At 41.2% G+C, this 21,835-nt stretch overlaps 1 protein-coding gene across 2 annotated transcripts; it reads left to right on the forward strand.

Moving 5' to 3' along the window:
* Positions 1-1,610: 1,610 nt before the first annotated feature.
* Positions 1,611-20,921, forward strand: c10h10orf90 (chromosome 10 C10orf90 homolog). Of its 2 annotated transcripts, none has more exons than XM_012862719.3 (9): positions 1,611-1,698; positions 1,782-2,512; positions 4,355-4,415; positions 6,774-6,862; positions 12,565-13,879; positions 14,972-15,127; positions 15,416-15,540; positions 17,920-18,097; positions 20,679-20,921. In XM_012862719.3, the coding sequence occupies exons 2-9, from the start codon at positions 1,952-1,954 to the stop codon at positions 20,744-20,746; spliced, it is 2,553 nt and encodes an 850-aa protein (XP_012718173.2). In that variant the 5' UTR covers positions 1,611-1,698; positions 1,782-1,951; the 3' UTR covers positions 20,747-20,921. The 2 variants fall into 2 exon arrangements, with proteins under 2 accessions (XP_012718173.2, XP_035997913.1); XM_036142020.1 differs by having other exon boundaries at positions 6,777-6,862.
* Positions 20,922-21,835: the final 914 nt, after the last annotated feature.

Below are 21,835 nucleotides of genomic sequence, written 5' to 3' on the forward strand. Positions count from 1 at the left end.
ATCAAGTGAGCCACCTGTGGCAGTGGAACTGCAGGTTTCAGACCCCGATCTAGCGGATAAAAACTGTAATCCCAGCTCAAGACGGCTGAAGCTAAATGTGAAACACCTTCATGTTGAATTCCTTGTTAGAGTGAAACTGTCAAGGTAAAAAATAAAATTGGTCAAAGTGATCAATCAGTTATGGTTTCTTAGCCAGTGCATATAATCGTAAGAAGTGTATTTAATGTTTTGTCTTTAGTACAGGGGCCATAACAGGGGCCAGGACCAGTTCTACAGGGGCACTGGCCCTTGTAGATGACTCTTCTGGTTCCTCGCTATGCATCACTGCAGTCTCTCAGCTTCATGACCCTCACTAGTGTTGGAGTTTTTCCAGCAGAGTTACTACTTTGAACTTTTGAATGCTACACTGACGGGGCCTAACATTATGACTGTAACATGACATTATTAAGGGAATAACATTGATTACATGTGGCTACCAAACAGCTAAGCGCTGAATTATTTATCCCCTGTTAGACTAAGCTTTGCGGTTTTTTTTTTTGTTTTTTTTTTTTACATTGAACAGCAAGAAACATTTTAGAGTCTATGCTTGAATCTGATAGAGCACTTGTGGAGGGAGCTAAAGATTAGAGTCATGGCAAGGGTGCCTTTTAATATCAAATACTTCAAGCTAATGACCAAAGATATATCAATAAAACACCAGTGGAAACATGAAAAAGCTGGTCAGCAGTTATAAAAGTTTTTTTTTTTTTTATAGGTGTAATGACATTTATATGCATTATGCCTTATTTTATTTAAATTTAAACAAAACAAATGTTATTCATCTTCTTGGTTAAATGAAAATAATTCCAAAACGACCTCTGCCAAAGCTGTAAATAATGTTTGGCTTAGACTATGTTGCTACATTACCCCAAGAGTACTTGGATCCCTTTCAAAAGCTCTCAGAGAAATGGTGGCAATTTTTCCGAATCCAAATAACTTCTCTGTCTAAAGTCCCTTTGCAGATCTTTGATGGGATGGAATTAAATAAACAAAAACAGTGACCAAATTCTTCTGTCTCCACACACCGCGGGCCATCATTTGGGTCACAGTCGCTTTATCCATGAAGACATTGGCCCATTTTAAGACGGTCTCACTGGAGTCACACGGCTCACATGGATGCTTGAGGCTGGCAGCGCTCATCATCAGACACCGACCACGAGATCACAGACGGAGGGGGGAAGAAAGAGGAGGGGAATTCACCGGAGATGATGTGTGACGCAGAAAGTAAGTCATGGAGTAACAGGGATAATCTGCTGATTAGGGATGCACGCTGGTTTGCGAGAGCAACTCACAGGCGCTCTGTGTTCTGTAAGGTTTTCATGTCAAAAATAGTGTACAAGTCCGAACGGTAATGATCGTCCTCATTTTGTCGAATATCGTCCAGCAGGCGCTGAACCAACAAGTGTTTTTCTTTCCCCCTCCTCCAGCAAGCCCATCCCTCTGTCTCTATCTCTATCTCTGTCTTATTGGCTGTTCGGCTGTTGTGCTCAGTGACTCTTTTGTTTGTCAAAGCATCCCTCACATTGCTACATGCTTGACTGGAGACAGTACCCACCAGCACCTACTTTACCCCAAGACAGACCGTGTTTACTTCCCAGGAGCCCTGGACTGAGAAGAGCTGGAGCCAAGTGAAAAAAAGGGATGTCTTGTCAGCTTTTGGTAAGCATTGGTAACAGTATCTGAATTCTTTCTGCACATTCATTATTTCTTATCCCAAACTCTCTGGTGCATCATCACAACAGATCAACAAGAAAGATGACCTCTGTAATTCTTGCTGAGGGTGTCTTGGATGCTTCCTGGTGATACGTCCAAAATATTTAACCTGAAGCTCATGAATGCTTTCGATGTAAGAGGCCTTTATTTGCTGGTTGAAATTGAAGACCTGCAAGTGGTTACTTGAGATCCCACAGGGATGACCCTGCGTAGGCCAGCTGCCCACCCGAGGAGGGCTCCGGGCTGGAGGAGATCAGGAGACGAGTCCCACTGGGGGAGCTTCACATCAGAAGAAGAGCCTCGAAGCTCTCCCTTCTCCCGTGCGCCTCGGCCACAGAGCGCCATTGAGGGAGGCCAGCTGGACGTCTGGCTGGAGCACCTGAGGGCAATGCAGAGCAAAGTCAGATCCCCAAATCAAAATCCACCATTTGACGGTCGGACCGCATCCACGCCTGCTCTCGAGGGGCAACCAGCAGGACGAGTGTGGCGACAGACAGGCTATTCCTCTTTTAGCACAGCCTCATCTTCACGCGGGAGCTCACCCAGCAGCCAGGAGTCCCTCCAGACTGTGTGGTTGCCCTCTCCAGAGCGCAGCAGTGGCTGGGAGAAAGCTCACATCATGCAGTCTCCATCAAAGCAGCAAGCTCAGCTCAGTTATCTCGCTCCAGTCAGAACTGGTTGGCTGCCAATCCAGAGAAGAGTGATGACGGCGGGGAACACTTGCAGCCAAAACCAGCACTTGCATGCATCAGCTGGCCAAGTAAGACACGCAAAACCTCTTACCAAGCAGTGGATTGTATCATTCATGTCACACTTTTAAACATTCTACGCATTCATGTAGCTTTTGGGGCAGCAGAGGTGGGGGAACAAGAGTTTGACTTCTGCTGATTCTAAACTTTTTAACTTTCAAGTTACTTTGACATCACTGATAAAAGAAACATATATATATATATATATATATATATATATATATATATATATATATATATATATATATATATATATATATATATAAAATCAAGTTGTACCTTTTATGTAATGCATTTTTGCTCTGTTTATATATATATGTATAAACAGAGCAAAAATGTATTACATTTATATATATATATATATATATATATATATATATATATATATATATATATATATATATATATATATATATATATATATATATATATATATATACATATATATATATGAAATCAAGTTGTACATTTTATGTAATACATTTTTGCTCTGTTTATATATATATATATATATATATATATATATATATATATATATAAACAGAGCAAAAATGCATTACATAAAAGGTACAACTTGATTTGATTTTATATTTATCTGTGCAGGACACAGACTACAATTGGTCCGTCAATTACACAATTTTGGATATTCCTGGTCTTAACCCATTGTGTGTTTTGTATGTTGCATGTCAGTTTCTCCCATCCCAGTCTTTCCATCAGAGAAGTGATGGATGAGAAAGAGCAAAAAGCTGCGAAGGAATATCAGTAGCAGATCCCCACAAGACAATAATGTTATGGTAGAACACCAGCAAGGAGGTTGGGGATATAGTTTGGACTGATGTGAATATTTCAAACTGTAAGAAATATAAAATGATCATCAATATATAGATTATAATCTTCAGTCAATGTCTTTTTTTTGGATAATTCACAGAAGGCTTGGGAGGAAGTGTGGTGGCAAATAAAACCAAAATCCAGACTAAAACAGACATCAACTTAATTTCCATGTTTGGAGGAAGAGAAAAGCTGAGTATGACCAGAAGAACACAGTCCCCACAGTTAAACATGGAAGTGGAGATATTATACTGGGGTATAGGCCAGGTACCTTAAAAAAATAAATCTGTGCACAAATTCCATACTCAGTTTGACAAACTATTTATTTGGGAAACTTACAATAGCAACATCAAATACTTTCTGGACAACTTTAGTGCCCTGGAGAATTCCCCCTGTTGAAAAAACCTTTTTTTAATGATCTTATTTGACCTGGGTCTGTAACAAGGTATCCCCTCAGGTTGTGTTGTTTGGATTCTGTGATGTCTGGGAGGCGGTGTAAGCTCTGCAAGTCTGAAGATAATCGTCATGTAGTGAAGGTGATGGTGCTTTGGGCCAGGCAGAGCACAGTAGTGCCAGACAGGGCCATTTGTAGTGTATAGAGTTTCAGTTTCCCTGGGAGATGGCAGAGCTCAGGCATCCTTTGAAAACAGCCGACTCTGCAGGATCTCAATGCTTTCTCAAAAGCTTTACGACTAATTTGGAGCTGAAAAGGCAAAGATTGAGCTTAGCTCCCTGAGAGGACGCGGGTAAATGTACAAAATTGAGTCAATGAGAGCACAGCATTATCCAGTTAACTTATGTCTGCGCAATCAATAATTTGCAGTACTACACAGGAGGTTTGATTGAACTGATGTGCACAACAAATCCCTTTTCTTCCAACTGCTCAGTCAACCAGTAAATGTTATATGAAGCCATAATCGATAGTTGTACCTAAGTCTTCCTTTTAAACCTCTAAATCAATCGGCAGAGACAATTTTTATTGTAATATTAACTCAATGCAAACAGTTTTCTTTTTTTGCCCGTAGGTGAAACTGAAACAGCCTATCACTCCAGCATTTCAGAAGACTGACCCATATTGTTATAAAGGTATGTATGTATTTAGCTGTACCATTATGGGATTGTGGGTTTTTACCAGAGAGGCACCAGCCAAAGCTAAAAAGCAAAGATGTCCAAAAAAAAAAAAAAACTGCAGTAGCCTCTAATGTGTCCGTCAAAATTGCATATGCAACTGTGTCAAATGCATATAAAGGAAATCGTGCAGCCTTATTGTCTTTTGGTATTTTTTTATTTTTTTTAATAAATATATAAAATTAAAATCTGAGGTATGTCAATTCCATGTTCACACCTGGGATTAAACACACTGTGGATGATGGTGATTAAAGCAGACAGACTAAAGCAAATCGTTTCACATGGCAAGAAAATAAAACACATGAAAAACAAAACACAATTCATTAGTTTAATTAGTCAGTTACCATAGTTGGGTTTGAAACGCTCTGTTGCAGACAGGTGCTAACAACAAAAACTGTCAGTTCATGTTGTATATTGCTGGTTTAGATTCCCTTGTTTCAGTTTTTTGTCACATTTTGAGTGCTTTGACATAGAATTTCATTACATTAGTTTTTCTAACCGCCTCAGTTTCTGGCTTCCTTACAGCATCTACCCGTCAGGCAACCACCTTACCTGTTCCACGCTCGGTAATCACCTTCACAGTGTGGTATATATTCCTTCCCTCTGTGCTCCATGTGTCCCTTGCCTAGGGGCTGCTTACTGGTAGTCTGTTTTTTTTTTATATTAAAAGCAGTACTGTGGATCGCTCTTGCCTCCTCTCGCCAGTAATTAGGTCCTACATCTACCTTATTTTATGAAAATTTCATGAATTGCTCTGCAGGCAAACAGCTTACTCGCTTCCCATAAACACCCCTTAGTGATGCTGTCAATGTCAAATGTCACTCTCTCTAAAACATCACCAAAATAATGTGCAACCGGTACTGACTCTTGTACCACAGTACTCAGAAGGCATTGTAAGCAAAGTAACTGGGACATAAAGAGGCCTAAAGAGCAAATAAAAAAGAGCTAAAATGGGGATTGAGGCTAGAGTCAGGAGGAAAAGAGAAAATGCAGACTGATTGATAAAGGGATCTTGTTCATTCTTGAACACAGAAATGCTGTACTTATGGGGTTTGATCTGAAGATAAGAAATTCCTTTATTGTCCCACATTAGGGAAATTTGGGTGACAGACAGTTACGAACAAAAATTAGTAATGAAAAAGAACAAGCTAGTATAATCTAAAATGAGTTGTAAAGAGACTCATGTAAAGTGGATAAATATTCAAAAGTAAATACCAGATTAAATATTGCACAATTATTGATAATATGGTAAAAGCAGATCTTACATAACTATTATACATTTATACAGAATTATTTTAAGGCAATCTCAAAAAGAGGCCAGTTGAGGCAGTGCTTACAGACCTGGCTGCTTCTGATCTTTTGTCAGTGGTCACCCTTTAAAATCTACAGCTGAAAATGCAAAGTACAAAGGAATTTTTCTTTTAAAACATTGTTAAAGAGAAATCTGCCAAGCTTTTTGCATCCTGTAAAACTCTGTTTTTATATTTGATGTTTTGTTGTCTTTACTTTTCAGAAATAACCGATACCCAGATTCAGTGTGCTCTCCCTTCATGAAAGACACGTTTAAGCAACAGGAAATGCCTGAATGCCAATGAGGACTTGATTAAATATTAGGTCGCATATGAATGATTTTCATGTAGTGCTTAGGTGAAGATCATGATGATAATCAAAAAGGTGCCTATGGGGATTTTGGAGGGTATTTGCCATATGGCCTTCAGTCTTTATGGTCTCATGGGACAGTAATCTCAGATGTTGATTAAGAAAAAAAACTAACATTTTACAGCAGTCAGTGAACGGGAGAGAGAGAAGGCATAATGAATGGATTATTGCAGGGTTGTTGTTAAGTAATGGAAACACATGGATAAATAGAAAACCCTAGGTCATTTTTTCTCCAGCTGCAGTTGCACAGCAAAGTGCTGCAAATATCAGCTCGTCTCTCATTTTCTCCCTTAAAATGGAAAACACCACCAATTAACTGCGCAATAACCCAGGGTTATCCCAAAGTAAGGGACCTGTCACCATGGTAACGGCAGCAGGTGGAAACCACCAGGCAAGCTGAAGGGGCGGCAACTGAGTATCAGTCACACCAATCTAGTCTTCCCCCTGAGGAAGCAGGGAAGTGACTCCAGGGTGGTGCTAGACTCACTTTTTTGTGCCTATGTGAATTATTGACAGTGTCAACATTTCCTTACAGTCATTAGGATGATTGCTGAAAGGTGTGTGTGTGTGTGTGTGTGTGTGTGTGTGTGTGTGCGCGTGCTAGGAGAGAAAGACATCCTGTCTTACAAGTAATGCATTTGTTTTGCCTTGATACAGCAGAGGCGGAGAGAAGTCCCAACAGTCCCAGTGCACAGGGTGTGAAGACGCGGAAGACACCGGATCAAGATTCTGCTGTTATCCACGAGGTAATCTATAACTGTTTTATAAAACTGACAACTGGGCTTTAGAACAACTTTTGAAAAAAAAAAATAGAAATGGGCTGTAATTATCAGAGCATAATGTGCATGTTGGGAAGTTAGATGGTGCTTCTAATCTTAAGGTTATGGCTGAATTGTTCTTTGATGCTTAGGTCAGTATTTCCAAACATAGATTTGTTCCATGCTGGTTTGATAAGACACTCAAACGCTACGCTAAAGTTTCCTTTTCCAAGACTGACCTTGTGTTCTTTGACCTTCCTTAAACCAGAAGTCAAAGAAAAGGATTTATGCTACAACCTACCATTTAAAGGAACAATGTTCAAATGCACAGATCTAAAAAAAAAAGAAAAGAAAAAAAAAGCTAAAAAATAGTTGTCCATTTTGCATCAACTGGTGGCAGCGATGTTGGAGTGGTCAAAATCGTACCAATCCTGAATTGTTTTGGGGGGCTGCACAAAATTATTCCAAGTGGCGCAATTGGCCCTCAGGTCACATCTTGAATACACCTGAGAAGAAAAGCTTTCACGTACAGAGTACTCTACAGGATAAAATATGCTGAATGCTAAGCTTTTGAGGTTTTGAAAGTTAATTTCCATTTATAAATGTTATTGTAAATGTCCCTTACTTAGCCAAAAGGGCATAGTTCTTCTTCATAGTATAATGATGGTAATGGCAGTGAAACCAGAAACGGATGGAAGGGTGACTGGAAGGGCTCTAGTCGCTGATTGTGGAAAGAGAGAAAACAGGGATGAGCAACGACAACAAGCTGGGAGGTGTGATGGTGTAGGTACAGGCTGAATACTGGAGTTCAATGGGAGGTGTGATGGTGCTGTGGCCGACAGGCTGTTGGTTTGTGTGTGGTACATAACTAATGGTGGAGCTCGTTGGAGGGTGGACAGGTAGACGGTGGTCCAGTGGAGAACGCTGATGATACCAACGGTGTCAGAGGAGTGATGATGGACGGGGGTTCCTGGAAGGCTCTTGGGATTCAGAACTGGAACTGACTCGGTGGAAGCAATGCGAACAATCCAGGGACAGAACTTCATGGAAATTATGAGAAGCAAAGGACAGGCTTGATCTGGGAGACATGGAAGGCGGTATGGAATTGGAAATGGTCAGGAACTTTAAGATGGACAGATAATGGAGCCTTGGTCTGATCCCAGACCAAGGGAATGATGGTATCCGGGAAGGTTGATGGAAGGAGAGATGGTTGGTAATCCAAGGATGCTTTGAAGGGGGATCTGCCAGTGGCAATGGTGATGTGTCCATTGTGAGCATACTCCACGCAGGCAAGGTGTTAAATTCAGGAAGTTGTGCTGTCCTCACAGATACAGTGAAGGGTGTTCTCAAGTTCCTGGTTCATCCGCTCTCATTGGCCATTGGTCTGTGGGTGAAAACTGGATGAGAGCTGGACCTTGGCCCCAATGGTATTACAGTCTTGCTAAACCTGTGAGATGAATTGCGGACATTTATCTTAACACATTCTCAGAGGGAATCCCATAAAAATGGAAGATATCGTGAAACATAAACCGGGCAGTCATGAAGGCTGAGGGGAGTTTGGTGAGACTAACAAGGCATTCTTTGGATAATCTGTCGATGATGGTATAACAGTTTTACCCTTGGATGGAGGAAGGCCAGTGTTGAAGCCCAGAGCCTTATGGGACCAAGGTCAGCTAGGAGTGGAGAGAGTCTGGGTGAAGGCTTACGGGAGTTATTTTTCTTGGAACACATGGGGCAGGCCGAAATGAAGTGTATGACATCCTTGTTAAGTGAGGGCCACCATAAGTATCTGTGGATGAGGCCAATGGAGTGGCTGGAACCAGCATAGCCCAATAACCTGAATGAGTGGGTCCAATGAATGATGTATGGATGTGGGAATGTAACAACAACCTGGTGGTCTTCCCCCATGTTCTGGCTCTTTGATGAGGGCTTGGTGGGTACTGCGTTCGAGATCCCAGGAGAGTGAATTGATGACACAGAAGGAGGGAGGGATGGTAGCAGGTTCCTGGGTCCCCTCCTCAAAAGAATATTGTCGGGACAGAGCCTCAGGCTTGGTGTTCTTGGATCCAGGTGGTAGGTGATGGGGTAGTTGAAACGAGAGAACAACAGCGACCAGTGGGATATGGCTCTTATGATCCATCCAAATGATAATGGGTTGGTGAGTCCCCTTGAACCAAGCCTACTCCGAGACAAGCTTGATGGAAAGGAGATGCCAGTCGCCAACGTCATAGTTCCTCTCGGGAAAAGGGAATCGACAGGGGATGGAGTGAAGGTTATTGTCGGTTTCTGAGTGTTATTACAGGACGGCTCCCACTCCGATGGGCGAGGCATCAACTTCTAAGGTGTAATGTCTCTTGGGGTCTGTGATGAGTGAGAAGAGGAGCAGAGGAGAAGTGTGTTTTAAGTCTCTGGAAGGCTTGGTCAGCTTTGGGGGACCAGGAGAAAGTTGTCTTGGTGGTTGTGAGAGCCATGAGGGGATGAGCAATGAGGCTGTAATCCTTGATGAACCGTCAGTAGAAATTGGGAAATCCCCTAAACCTCATGAGCTATTTTTGGTTGGTGGGTGTAGGCCAGTGAATCCCCGCTTGGACCTTGCTGGGGTCAGTCTTCACCCATCCACCCTCAAAGATGTAACCCAGGAATGTGGTAGATGGGACCTGGAAATCACACTTCCTGGCTTTGAGGCCGAAGAGCATAGTATCCATAGTGACCAATGGGGGTTTTAAAATCTGTTTTCCATTCTTCCCCCTTTCTGATGCAGACTAAATGATAGGTGTTGTGCAGATCTAAATTTGGAATAGTTGGTGGAACCATGAGCTAAATCAAAGGTGGAGGACAGGAGAGGTAATGAATATTTGTTTTTATAGTGATCTGATTAAGTTAGCGGCAGCCAATTCAGGGTCTTGGGGTTTTATCCTTCTTAGTAACAAAGAAGAACCCTGCACTGAAGATGGCCTGATTTACCTGCATTGACTGAGTTGTTGACGTAACCGACAAGGGACTCCTATTCAGCACCAGAAATATTGTACAAGTGACTGGATGGTAAAGGCACACCAGGTAGGTGGTCGTTGGCACAGTCATGGAGCAGTAAGGTGGAAGAGAAAGGGAAAAGTCTTTACTGAACACCTTCTGAAGATTATGGTACTTGGTGGGAACCTTGGAAAGATCAGGGGGTTTGGGTGAAATAGGCAGCACAGAGGAATTAGAGGGAGAGGGAGATTGGGCACAGGTGGCCAGGCGACAAGGACTGAATAAAAATCCCCCAATTAGTAATCCCAGACCGTCTGTGTGTAATACACCAGGAAATCCAACAGAAAATTTTAAAGTAGAGCTGAAAAGTAGCGTGTTAGCAAGATGGCCAAAACCTGATCAAGTCACACCTGTTCTGCAGAGATGAATGGTGCCAAAATTACAGCAAACTATGACAAAATGCTTGTGGATTAAAGCCCAATAATAAGACACAATAAGAATTACAGTTTAAAAAGGTAATTATACCAAATATTAACAAAATGTATACAAACATACGACTTTTAGGAAAGTGAAAAAAGCACTTTGCAATTAATGTTGCATTTGGCAATTATAAATAATTTCTGTAAACCGAACTGACCTAAAACAGAAAACATTGAATCTGACTGTCAGCAGTGAGAAGATAAGGGGTTATGTCTTTAAATAGACTCTATGTATCCTGTCATTGCTGAGTGTATGTAACTTCTGACTAGAAGTGTCCATTATAGAGTTGGGACAATTTCTTCTGACAGCTTCTAGCCTCTGTATGTCCAGTGAAGACTGTCCAAACATTGGATTTTGCTTCATCTGGAGTTATATTAGGTAAAACAGTGTTTGGGAACATCTAATCTATGTGCAGGGTGTAACTCCCTGCCTGTAGCGGGTAAGTCTGGTAAATGGCCCTGCAGAGGAAAAGCCACTGCTGCTTTAGAAGGATAATGTCAACATTCAGAGTAGCTGTGGGTCAGAAATTTAATTTTCACAACGCAAAATGAGACGCCTCTGCCTTTTCTCCCTAGAATTCAACTGCTTGATGAAATGTAATAAAGAGGTTCCTCCTCCAACCCTGACCTCACACCTCCACTGCTTCCTCAATGACTGTCATCATGAATATTTCCCGAACTCCTTTACCTCGAACTTCAACCCGTTTGGTGGCCCTGATGTGCTGCAGGCACAGACTCTACAATTTAACGAGTTCTTCCAGAGACGCTTCACTTTCCCAAGTTTTCTAAAAATCAGCCGCACAGAAGATGCAGCCTCTTTTGAGTGATCAATAGCCTAATGCTATGTGTGTTGAGAATGTTAATTGAGGAACTGAGACATACATAATGTCACATCAGAAATCTACTAGCTTTATGTTTTATTTCCCAAGGACATATTAGTGTTTCTTTAAGCTCTTGGAACACCATCTGAGTACTGATGCCCAGAGAGAGAGGAATCTTTGCTGTTTTTGACACTCCATTTCTGTTGGGGAAAGAGTCTCATTGTTATTCAGTGAGGGATAAGTCACGCTGTGTGCTGGCTTTGGCTGCTGCTCCTTCCATTGCTGCTGGGGCAGTCGCTGTGTCAAGCATGCGGTGGGTCACCTGACTCCAGAACAAACAAAACAGCTGACTTCCGGTTGAGATGCACAGCTGTAAACGCGTCATCTTTTCAAAATTTTATGTTGTACTAAATTTGTGTTTGCCACTTCAGATCAAAGTGCCAGTGTTTTACTGTGCTGATTGATAGCCAAACCTGTAGCATGTTATAACAGAGTGGTATGTTGTGGTGATGTGCAAAACTATTATTCTTTGAATTTTCCACATTTTGTCATCCACAAACAGGCTTAAATCAGAGGCAACCAGACTTTTGCTTAGTATTTTTCTGCACTTAATTCCTTAACAAAGTCCATCTGTGTGTAATTCAATATCAATTTAGAAATCTAACTCTTCTATGAAGGCTTCAGAGGTTTGTTAGAGAAAATTAGTGAACAAACAGCATCATGAAGACCAATGGACACAACAAACAAGTCAGGGAGAAAGTTGTAAAAAAATAAAGCAGTTGGGTTATAAAACAATATCCAAAGGTTTGCACATTTGCCAGGGCACTCTTCAATCCATCATCTGAAAATTGGGAAAGAGTATAACATAACAGCAAACCAAGACTTAGACCAAGTATTGTCGTCCTCCAATACTGACAGCCTGGGCAAGGAGAGCATTAATCAAAGAAGCAGACAAGTCCTGTAACCCCCAAATCTGGCCATTGAGGAGTGGAAGAAAGTCACTGTTCAAAGAAAGCCATAAGAAGTCCATTTGCAGTTTGTTACAAGTCATGTAAAGGACACAGCTTGAATAAGGTGCTCCAGATGGGACCATATTTGATTTGGCAGCTCGTTGGAAAGAAGTATGGGTCAACATTTTAGTTATTTAAAGCAGATATGCCCACAAGACTTGCAGCAGAAATTGTAGTAAATCATTATTCTACAAAGTATCAGCTAAAAGGAACTGAATATGTGCACTGCACAGTTTTCATATTTTTATTTGTAAAAGATTTGGGAAATCCTAATTTTCCTTCCACTTAAATCTGACTACTTTGTATTGGTCTGCCACTTAAAATTGCTTCCAAGTTTGTGAATGTGATGTAAAAAAATTCAATACATGTGACTACGTTTTCAAGGCACTTTAATTTTATTTTATCTGCAGGGACCTGAAATACAGAACTCTGCTGCTAAGGAGGTAAACCGATCCGTCGGCTGGCGCGCTCTGAGGACAGGCTGGAAGCCCAACAGGGCGTCAGATCCTCCTGGAGGAAATACTTCCAGCAAGCTTGGCAGAGGGACCGACTTAGAACCCAACGAGAAGCCATATCTGATGACAACGGCGAGCACAGAGCCCGTGGTGCATTATCCTCTGCATCGCACAGCTTCTTCTGATCCAACTGGTCGTCACATTTTGCAACAAGGGCTAATTGCTGCAAACACACACAAGTACCATTCCCCTTTGCAAAGAACGAGCAGCGTTCAGCCTTTAAAAGCCACCGTCTTTTATGGGACAAACAACAAAGCAGAATCTTCACACATACAGACAAGTTCACCTGTGACAGCTCTCATTCCCCAAAACAAAGCTGGCCTCTCTTCTATCACCATCTCCTCCAGAAAAGTGAGCAGATCGGCCAGTTTGCCTTCGTCCCGATCCAATAAGTCCTCTTCTCTTTCCCCACCAGACCTCCACCCCATGGACCCAAACTCCAGGCAGGTAAGAGTGCAAAGGAAAGCTACTATAGTCAAAGTGACAGAGCAGAGAGTGATATCAAGCTCTGCTCAGAGCACAAGTCGACCGGGAACGCCTCCGTCTGGCAATGCTTTGGACACGGTGGTTCGCAGAAGAAAGGCTACAATCATCAAAGTGACTGAGCATAAGGAGAGTTACAGCCCAGGCAAGATAACGCCCAGGAATCCAGAGTACAGGCACAGCTACACAGAAGGACTGTTTAAGAATAACAACACAGCGAATCAAGAAGACCACTTAGACAACAGTAAAGTACCCGCTTATCATCTGAATTCCTCACAGAGTGCAGCTACTGCCCCAAACCCGTCCTCTTCAAACACAAAGAAAAACGAGACCCTGCACAGATCCACGTTGAATTTTTTCATTAGCAACCTCCCTGCGATCGCATCTTCTCCGTCAGAGCCCCCTCCACGGGCGCCTGCGCGGAGATCTGAGAGGCCACAAAGACCGCTGAGCTGCTACGGCAGCTTGATCGGAAACTTTGATCAGAGCAAGGAGAGTGTTGCACAGTCGTCCGGCTGGAAAGGGCCCTCCGGGCTTCCACAGGAGGCCCCTGACATCCATGCGCAGTTCAACCGCCTTTTCATCAGTTCCGAAAAAGCCGTGAAGGAATCTGCGACGGAAGCTGCTGACGCGCTCACACCGAGCCGGGACGAGAAAGAAAGACTGCCACCGACAGTGGATGGAACGCGCAGAGCCTCCCCGAGTCTCACTCTCATCAAGGCCCCGGGTAGGTTTCTCTGTCCCACTTTGACAGTGTTCCTGTCAACATACAGACTCCATCTGTCTTTGATCTATGTTTTCAAAGCATCGCAGTCTCTAAATATACACTTCCTTTTTTTACAGTTTGTGCCTTTTAGCTTCAAGTTATTGCACTCCATCTATAGTCCCTCAGCTTTGATGTGTTGTTGATTATCAGACTGCTATGAAAATCTCCCTTCATCTGTTGCAGCGAGAGCACCTAACACTCTTGCTAGGTATATGCCCGAATGCCAAGTGACATATGTGCTAATAGGCCTGCTACTTCAGCCCTCATTTTCCCCCTTTATTTTCCTACACATTAAAATGAGTTTGTAATGAATAATTTATCCCAGCCCTATGCTGTAACAGAAGGAAAAGGAAATAAGTTTCTAAACAACCATTTATCCATTGTCTTTACCCATTTGCTCTTCAGTGGTAGGAAGTCGGAGTACCCAGAGAGACACCACACATGCACAGGGAGAATATGAAAACTCCCAGCAGGAGAAGTCCTGGCCGGGATTTGAACCCAGGAAAAACCAGCATCAGCAATATTCACATAGTCTATTTCCAAAAGCTATTATCTTGATCTTTCTAGTTTCTAGTCTTAAATGACTTGTTTATCAAACAAATCCAATATCTCTCTTATTTTGTGACTCAATTATGGCCCAATGTCCCAGATTAAGGAAGTCTATATATATTTCAAAAACACTAATTGATTGCTTGAAGTTGCTAAAATGACTACCCACAGGAAACTGTATATTCCAGTAAAAAAAAAAAATAAAAAAAATGTGTGGAGGCAGTTTTCTGCTGTGCAAGCGAGCCTCTTCATTTATTATCTCTTCTCTGCATGAAATTATTAATTACCCTCTAATCGCATTCATTAAGAGTGTAGACAATTAATTATAAGGCCAGAGGCGGCGTCATTTAAATTCAGCGTTTGATTCAGTCGGCCACAGAATGAAGCGGGGTGTTAAAATTGTGTCAGAGTCGGCCTGTCGTGTGCTGAGCTCAGTAACAACCAGCACCCCTGTTTTTTTTTTTACTCACTATTTGCTTACATCAAAGGCCTCCTGCTTTTCAGATCCTGACTCCCATCAGTCTCAAGAGGAAGTGCTCGCCCTCAATGCGGCTGCGATCATAGCGAACATCAAACTCCAGAGGCAGCTTAGCAAGAAGACGAAAACACCAAGTGGCGACTCTGAGAGGGACTCCACGGCTTCTCCCCAGGGAAACGCTGGTATTATTTCACGCCTCTGTCACTAAACATGACGGGAAGGCTTTAATGCTTATCATTTCTCACCTCAGGAAAATCTAAAGCCGAAAAAAGTTGCCGGTTCGACACTGTTTGATCGATTCAGTTTAGTTTCAAGGAGATTTTCCTCACCCTTACCAAGGAGTAATAATGTTACAGCAGGCCTGGGGAGCTGTTGAGCAACCCAGCTCTGCGCTCAGGCATGTGAAGCCAAGCAAGGTGTGAATAAAACACAAACCTATTTGATTTTTTTCCCCCTTTCTTTCCTGAAAGTGACGGATAAGAGAAAACACATCAATTCCGAGAAAAGTGGAGCTCGGCATCGCAAGCAGCCTCACGTTGAATTTATTCCGCTGTTGCCAGACCAGGAAAGGTCATCCGAGAGTGCCTCCCTTCAGGTGAGTTCAGAGATCACTTTACAAATTAATACATCAAAGAAACAAAAGCAGGCGAGTGTTATTCTCTGTTAAAATGTTAGATAGAGAAACAGTTTGTTCTTATTTCAAAATGTATATGGTGTGGAGCCAGGTGTTTCTCCACAGTAACCTTTTAGGTTTTTAGTAAGGTTCAATGGAAAGCCCCGAAATTGACGAATATTTTATATCAGAGCAGAATGTTTGCTTGGTTTGCCCATTTTGACAAATGGGCCTCTGTTTCTCATTGTATTTGTGCTCCTTAAACTAGTCAGTGTTTTAAAGTTGCAAACGCAAACTTGAATGTATTTTAATAAGAATTTTAGAATAGACCAATACAAAGTAGTGCATGGTTATGAAGCACATCTGTGTATTTGTGGGGTTTCTTGATGAAAAATATCTGAAAAGTGTGGCTTGCATTCGTATTCAGCAACCCCGAGTCAATAATCTGTAGAAGCACCTTTTTCAGCTATTACAGCTGTAAGTCTTTTGAGGTTTCTCTCTACGTAGCCAGGAATGTCTGACAATTTTGCCTGTTCTTTCCATATCAGGACTTCAACTGAGCCAGTTAACCCATCAAAGTGCTTTGATCTAAACCTTTCCATTGTGGCTCAGCCTGTATGTTTAGGATGGATCGTTGTCCTACTGGAATACGGCTATCTGCCCCAGTTTCAAGTTCTTTGGAGCCGATAAATGTCAGGGTCTGAGAGGGTGTAGCTGGACCAAAGAGCAAATGGGTAGGAAGCACAGGGAAGGAAAATATATAATAAAAATTAAACTTACAGAGTAAACATAAGGGGCCTGAGGCATGGAGTAAGGGCTAAGCCCAAAGACTTGCGCACAACCAGACAATTGAGCAAAGAAACAAGGACTGGCAAGAGCTTAAATAATGGGGGAAAGAGGTGAGTGGCATGAGGAATAGTGAGCAGACACAGGTGAACCGAATGAGCAAGACAGCAGAGTGGCAGGGAGTGGGAAACAGAAGGCATAAGACTAAGAAATATGAAGAAAAGTGATTGGAAGTACAAGAAAACTCAAAGAAAATGTTTAACAAAGTGCACAACCATATGTTGGTAAGGTTACATTTAGTTCCATGAGATAAACAAAGCTTGGCATATTTTGGTTATAAACTAACCCTGATTTTACCTTCTCCACAACTTTATTATTTACCTGTCTGCTGAATTCCTTAGGATGTTGTTAGGGGTATCAGACAAAGTGGGGCTGTATATAAATGCATGCAAGACTTTTCAGACTTTATTTCCTAAAATATAATTAAAATGCTATTTTATTTCCCTTCCCGTTCATAATTATGCTATTCTGTATTGGTCAATAACAATTAATAAATAAAAAACTTTTTTAAATACGTGAAAAATTTACCCATTGGAAGTAAGACGTTTCCATTACTAATAAAAGGCTCTGTGACACATAAGGGATCTACAACCTGCGGCTCTTTAGCCGCAAATAGCTCTTTGGCCCTTCCTCAATGACTCTTTATAACCTTGGCTAAAAGTGATAAAGAACCAAGTAATGTTTTTAAATACAGACATAATAATAAATGCAGGTTTTTTTTAGCAGTTTTTCAGTTGTGTCATGAAACAATTGCATAGAATTTCCTCAATAGAATGACACTAAAAGTACCAATAATATTTTTTTAAGATCAATCTTTAGATAATTTTTCCTTGTCATCAGACTGGAAATTATACACTTTTCTTACATTGTTTTCCACAAATGTCAACATCCCCTAGGGATTTTTTTTTCTTTTTGCAAGATTTTTTTCTTTCTTTTAAAACCTAACGGTGGAAAATAAACTGTAGTTCTTTTAAAATGACAACAGATTTCATACAGATATTTATCAAAAATGATAAGTCGTCGTGCATCTTTAAACGAGTTTAGTGAGGTGGACCGAGGGGAAAAATACCTCTTTGGATTGTAAAAGTGGCAGACCCCTGCTTTAAGGGATGCCACTAAATTTGACGATGATTATTTTGTTAAAAAAATTGTTAATATGGGAATGTTTCACCCAGTTAACACATGTACTAAAGGATGAATTTTTTTAAATTCCTCAGCGCAAGAATATTATTCTGGGATTGAAACGTAATTCATATTAGGGCTTTTTACAGATCTTTACCTGGGATGCAAAAAAATGCGGAACATGCTGTATCAGATGCACAGAAGAAGAAAAATGAACCCACTTCAAAATCCAAAAGCTAGAAGCACAGAACCACTTTACTGTCAGGACACGCTTGTATCCTCTTTTCAGATATCTTTGGGATGCTTGAGAACTGCGTATACAAGAGCTTATGGAGTTCAAAAGAGAGTCTAACTGGTTTGTCAAAGAGAGCAATGTGTTTCTGTCTTTGGCAGCGAGCGCTGGAACGGTCCAAACCAGAATTCATCAGCCGCTCCCAGGAAAGAGTGCGAGTGTTAGAACGCAAGGTGCAGGAGAGGAGGGAGCGGTCGGGAGCGGGGAAGTTGGAGTGGAGAGGGGATCAGCTCAGCCAGCTCAGGGCCCACAGCAGCACGGGGTCTACCTCTGTGAATGGTAAGGCCCCAGCAGTAAAGCATCACCTCTCTAAACCACTCTGCTGTCCATTGTCCCTGTGCAGCTGCAGTGGCCGTTTGCCACATCACTAATCACCCTCATGCAGATTTAGAACAAAGAGCTGAGAGAATAGCTGTCGACCAATCTTGTTCTCTAGGGCTCAAAGAGATACTGTTATTCTTTTTAGTGCAAAGTCCTGGGAGGTAGAGCTGTAATTGCATATTTTGTTTTTTCCACGAAAGCTTTTTTAATGCTCTCTCCTGAAGAGAAAAGAATCTGCACATAAATGCACAGACGCTGCACAGAAATGTTCAATGGAAAAACAACACAGCCAGAAACGTATTTTGGAGTTTGACCTTTTATCCCCAGAGACTCTTTACTCTCCTACTGCCCACTTTAGCTAGTCAGCTGGATTGGATGATTTGTTTTGATTCAAGTATTGTTTTGCAAAAACAAGGCATTTTCAAAAATCAAAAGCTTAAAATAAATAAAATAAAAATTTCTTGAGACAGACTGTATTTTGAAGCTGTTGTTTTATCGTCCATATGCAGCCGCCCCAGACTTTCTCATATGTGACCAAATCAGGTGAATAATGAATGTTAACTATTCTGTTTTCTGTTAATCAAAGGGGACATTTCATGCTTTTTAGTTCTTCCTTCTCACATTTAAATCATTCAGGTGTGTTCTAATGTGAAGCTGCCATGTTTTGTTCTGAATTGCTCCGTAATTTACCACCAGATTCCCCCTTTTTGCCCTTGTTCTAAAGGTGCGTCTGAGAGCAACTCGTTTTGGTGCCGTCTCTTTAAATCTAAAGGAGCCACTTCACACCCTGCCCCACTCCAGGTGGCAGAGTGTTATCTTGTTCGGCCATTTTTGTAGTATTTTGTCTTGTATCTTTGGCATCCTTCAGGTCGGACTACAAAATCGCCCAGAGAAATAACAAATGGCAGATTTCCAAAATTGATTAGGCGCAAGTTCATGACTTTGTTTAGCAGTTCCGCAGTAAATACTTTGACATGATTGTTTAAAAAACATAATATAAAAGAGAGAAAAAGCTGAAGGACTTGAAATATATAACCCAAACAGAATGAAAACATATCTACGCAGCACCTAGAGAGACTACATTCACATTTACTGCATTCCTAGAGAGTCAAAGTACACAACAAAATGTATGTACACTGCAAAAATAGACCTAAAAATAAGACATTTTTTCTTGAAATGAAACTATTTGATCTTGATTTGAGCAGGTAAATAAGATGATTTGCCAATGGAATAAGATTTTTGCACTTAAAATAGGAACAATTCATCTCCATCATCTTATTTTAAGTGCAGGATGTCTAACTATCTTATTTTAGGGGTAAAAATACTCACTCCATTGGCAGATCATCATATTTACCTGCTCAAATCAAGGGCAAATGCATTCATTTCAAGAAAATTGTACTTATTTTTAGTTCTTTTTTTTTTTGCAGTGTATTGGTATTTGAGGGCTAAAAAAATGGATTTAGCATATGTCCACTTTAAATAAGTTCAGAAGTTAAAGTCATTCTACTTCAAAGTCTTGTGTCTAGTTCAAAAACTAGTCATTTAAAATCTTTTATTCATAGGAATGGTCACATGTTTAAAATACCTAGAAGGTGCAAAAAAAAAAGTCATGTTTTACCCCACAGATGTGAGTAAAAAAAAAAAATTCTCATCTGTGAAACTCTTGCATCACAGCAGGTAATTTCTCTAATTTTAGACTCCCTTCAGCTCATTGGCATAATTAATACCTAGAACCTTAAGAACAAACTTTCCATCCAAGAAAGAAACTGTGCCAAACCGAGTCACCAGGACATATTTGGAGCTGCGGTTGAGATAAAAGTTTATTTCACATTGCATGCTGTGCTAAGCTTGTCTTAAGACCCCCACTGTGTTCAGTTTTTTTTCCCCTCCATCTGTACGACATGCTCAGCATTGCTTAGTGACTTTTTTTCCCCCAAGCGTATCAAGGTTCCAAATCCAGACAAAATAAAACAAAAAACTACCAATGTAAGATCTAAAACAAGAGCCTTCAGTGTATTGCTATTTTATCCAGCTTACTTGACTATCTCATGTGTGCTCTCTTGTACAATGACAGAATGATAAAAAGGACTAATTTTAAGGTCAACTTCAAATGTGCTCTCAAGGTTCCAGGCTTCACACCGAACAATGGCGTCTTTATATCTCTCTCTGCCCTCTTCTGGGCAGAACAGAAAAACACAGTATAGATGCAATAACAACTGGGGAAGACTGAGGACAGTTGTGTCTGAAGGCTCTTGCATGGCAGTGCTGCAGATGCATGCAAAATTAAAGGTCTTTCATCAAATGTTTTAAGAAACAAGCAGAAAAGATTGGATTTCATGCCCTGATTAGAGTAATCCTCTGAGAATTCGTTTGCTTCTATGACACCAGGAAAATCTCCCGTGATTGACTGCCTTTCTTCATTGCTATTAATGCAGTCGACATTGTGTGTGTGTGTGTGTGTGTGTGTGTGTGTGTGTGTGTGTGTGTGTGTGTGTGTGTGTGTGTGTGTGTGTGTGTGTGTTTGTGAACATGGTTTCAGGTAACCTTTTCAGACCCACAGACAGAGGTATTTCCCCGAGAGACGTGCAGCCCAGATCTCAGAGGTGAGTTGCAGCTCCGTCTGTTCTTCAACAAGCTGAGTGATGCCTTCCTGGTCTGCAGACTCTTCCCTATCTTCTGTGCTGCTGCCTACCCACGTGAATGCCCGAGCCCGTTTCAGTGACATCTCCCTGCAGAATATCTGTGAAAAGACCTGTGCTCTGAATAAACAGTTTTGTTCTTTCTTGGTTCTCTGACTCTTTGCTTTAATTGTCGTGCCCTGATAAGATTGTCAGATAGTAAGTTATGGAAAAGTGAAAAGATGAATCCACCCATCTTGACAGACATTCGCTCATCTTTTTTATTGTGCTGGTCTACAAATCTCGTTTGAATTGAAACATCATTTTCAGTATAGTTTGGCATCAAAGGTATTGGAAAGGGCATGAGGGGGTGATGGGCCATCACTTAAACTTGCTGGCCTAACATAATGTCCCTTATGTTTTTAATAAATATGAATTTCGGAATGGACTCGCTCGTTATATTCACGCAAATAATATTTCTTTCAAATGGATAATCCCTCCTCACTCTATATATTGTGACAGCATTTCATAAAAACTCCTGAAATTCTATGCTGACTTTTGGTTTTGGCGCACCACCCAAAGATTTCCAGTGGCCTCCATCTGACCACCGCTAAATAAAATCCACAACAACCAATTGCTTTCAGAAGTGATCTAAGGAGTAGAGAACATCTGTTTGTATTTTATTCCTGTATAATATGTAGAGAGCATTAGAGAACAAACAGCTTCATGAAGGCCAAGGAACACAGCAGTCAGGGATGAAGTGAAGAGGTTTTAACAGGTTTAGGCTGTAAAACAGGCAGGATGAAGACAGCGTTAATCATGGATGCAACCAAGAGCTCAGTTGTAACTCTGGAAGAGCTGCAGAGATCCATGACTTAGACGAGAGAATCAGTTGACAGGGCAACCATTAGAAATTGCAATTAAACCTTTTTTTTTTTTTTTTAAAGAAAACCTGACGAAATCCAATTTAAATGTTTTCATGAGCTATGAAATATAATGGACTGGAGACCTTTCCAGGGTGTACCCCGCCTCTTGACCAATGACCACTCGAGATAGGCACCAGACCCCCATGACCCTG

Source organism: Fundulus heteroclitus, chromosome 10 (assembly GCF_011125445.2).
Source record: "Fundulus heteroclitus isolate FHET01 chromosome 10, MU-UCD_Fhet_4.1, whole genome shotgun sequence".
Classification (NCBI taxonomy): Eukaryota; Metazoa; Chordata; class Actinopteri; order Cyprinodontiformes; family Fundulidae; genus Fundulus; species Fundulus heteroclitus.

What these genes read in the sequence shown, in the direction of transcription:
- c10h10orf90 (XM_012862719.3), top strand. Translation starts at nt 1,952, where the DNA reads ATGACCCTGCGTAGGCCAGCTGCCCACCCGAGGAGGGCTCCGGGCTGG. An exon ending in TGACCCATATTGTTATAAAG is followed by an intron (nt 4,416 to 6,773) that starts GTATGTATGTAT and finishes GCCTTGATACAG; the next exon opens with CAGAGGCGGAGAGAAGTCCC. An exon ending in GGGGTCTACCTCTGTGAATG is followed by an intron (nt 18,098 to 20,678) that starts GTAAGGCCCCAG and finishes ACATGGTTTCAG; the next exon opens with GTAACCTTTTCAGACCCACA.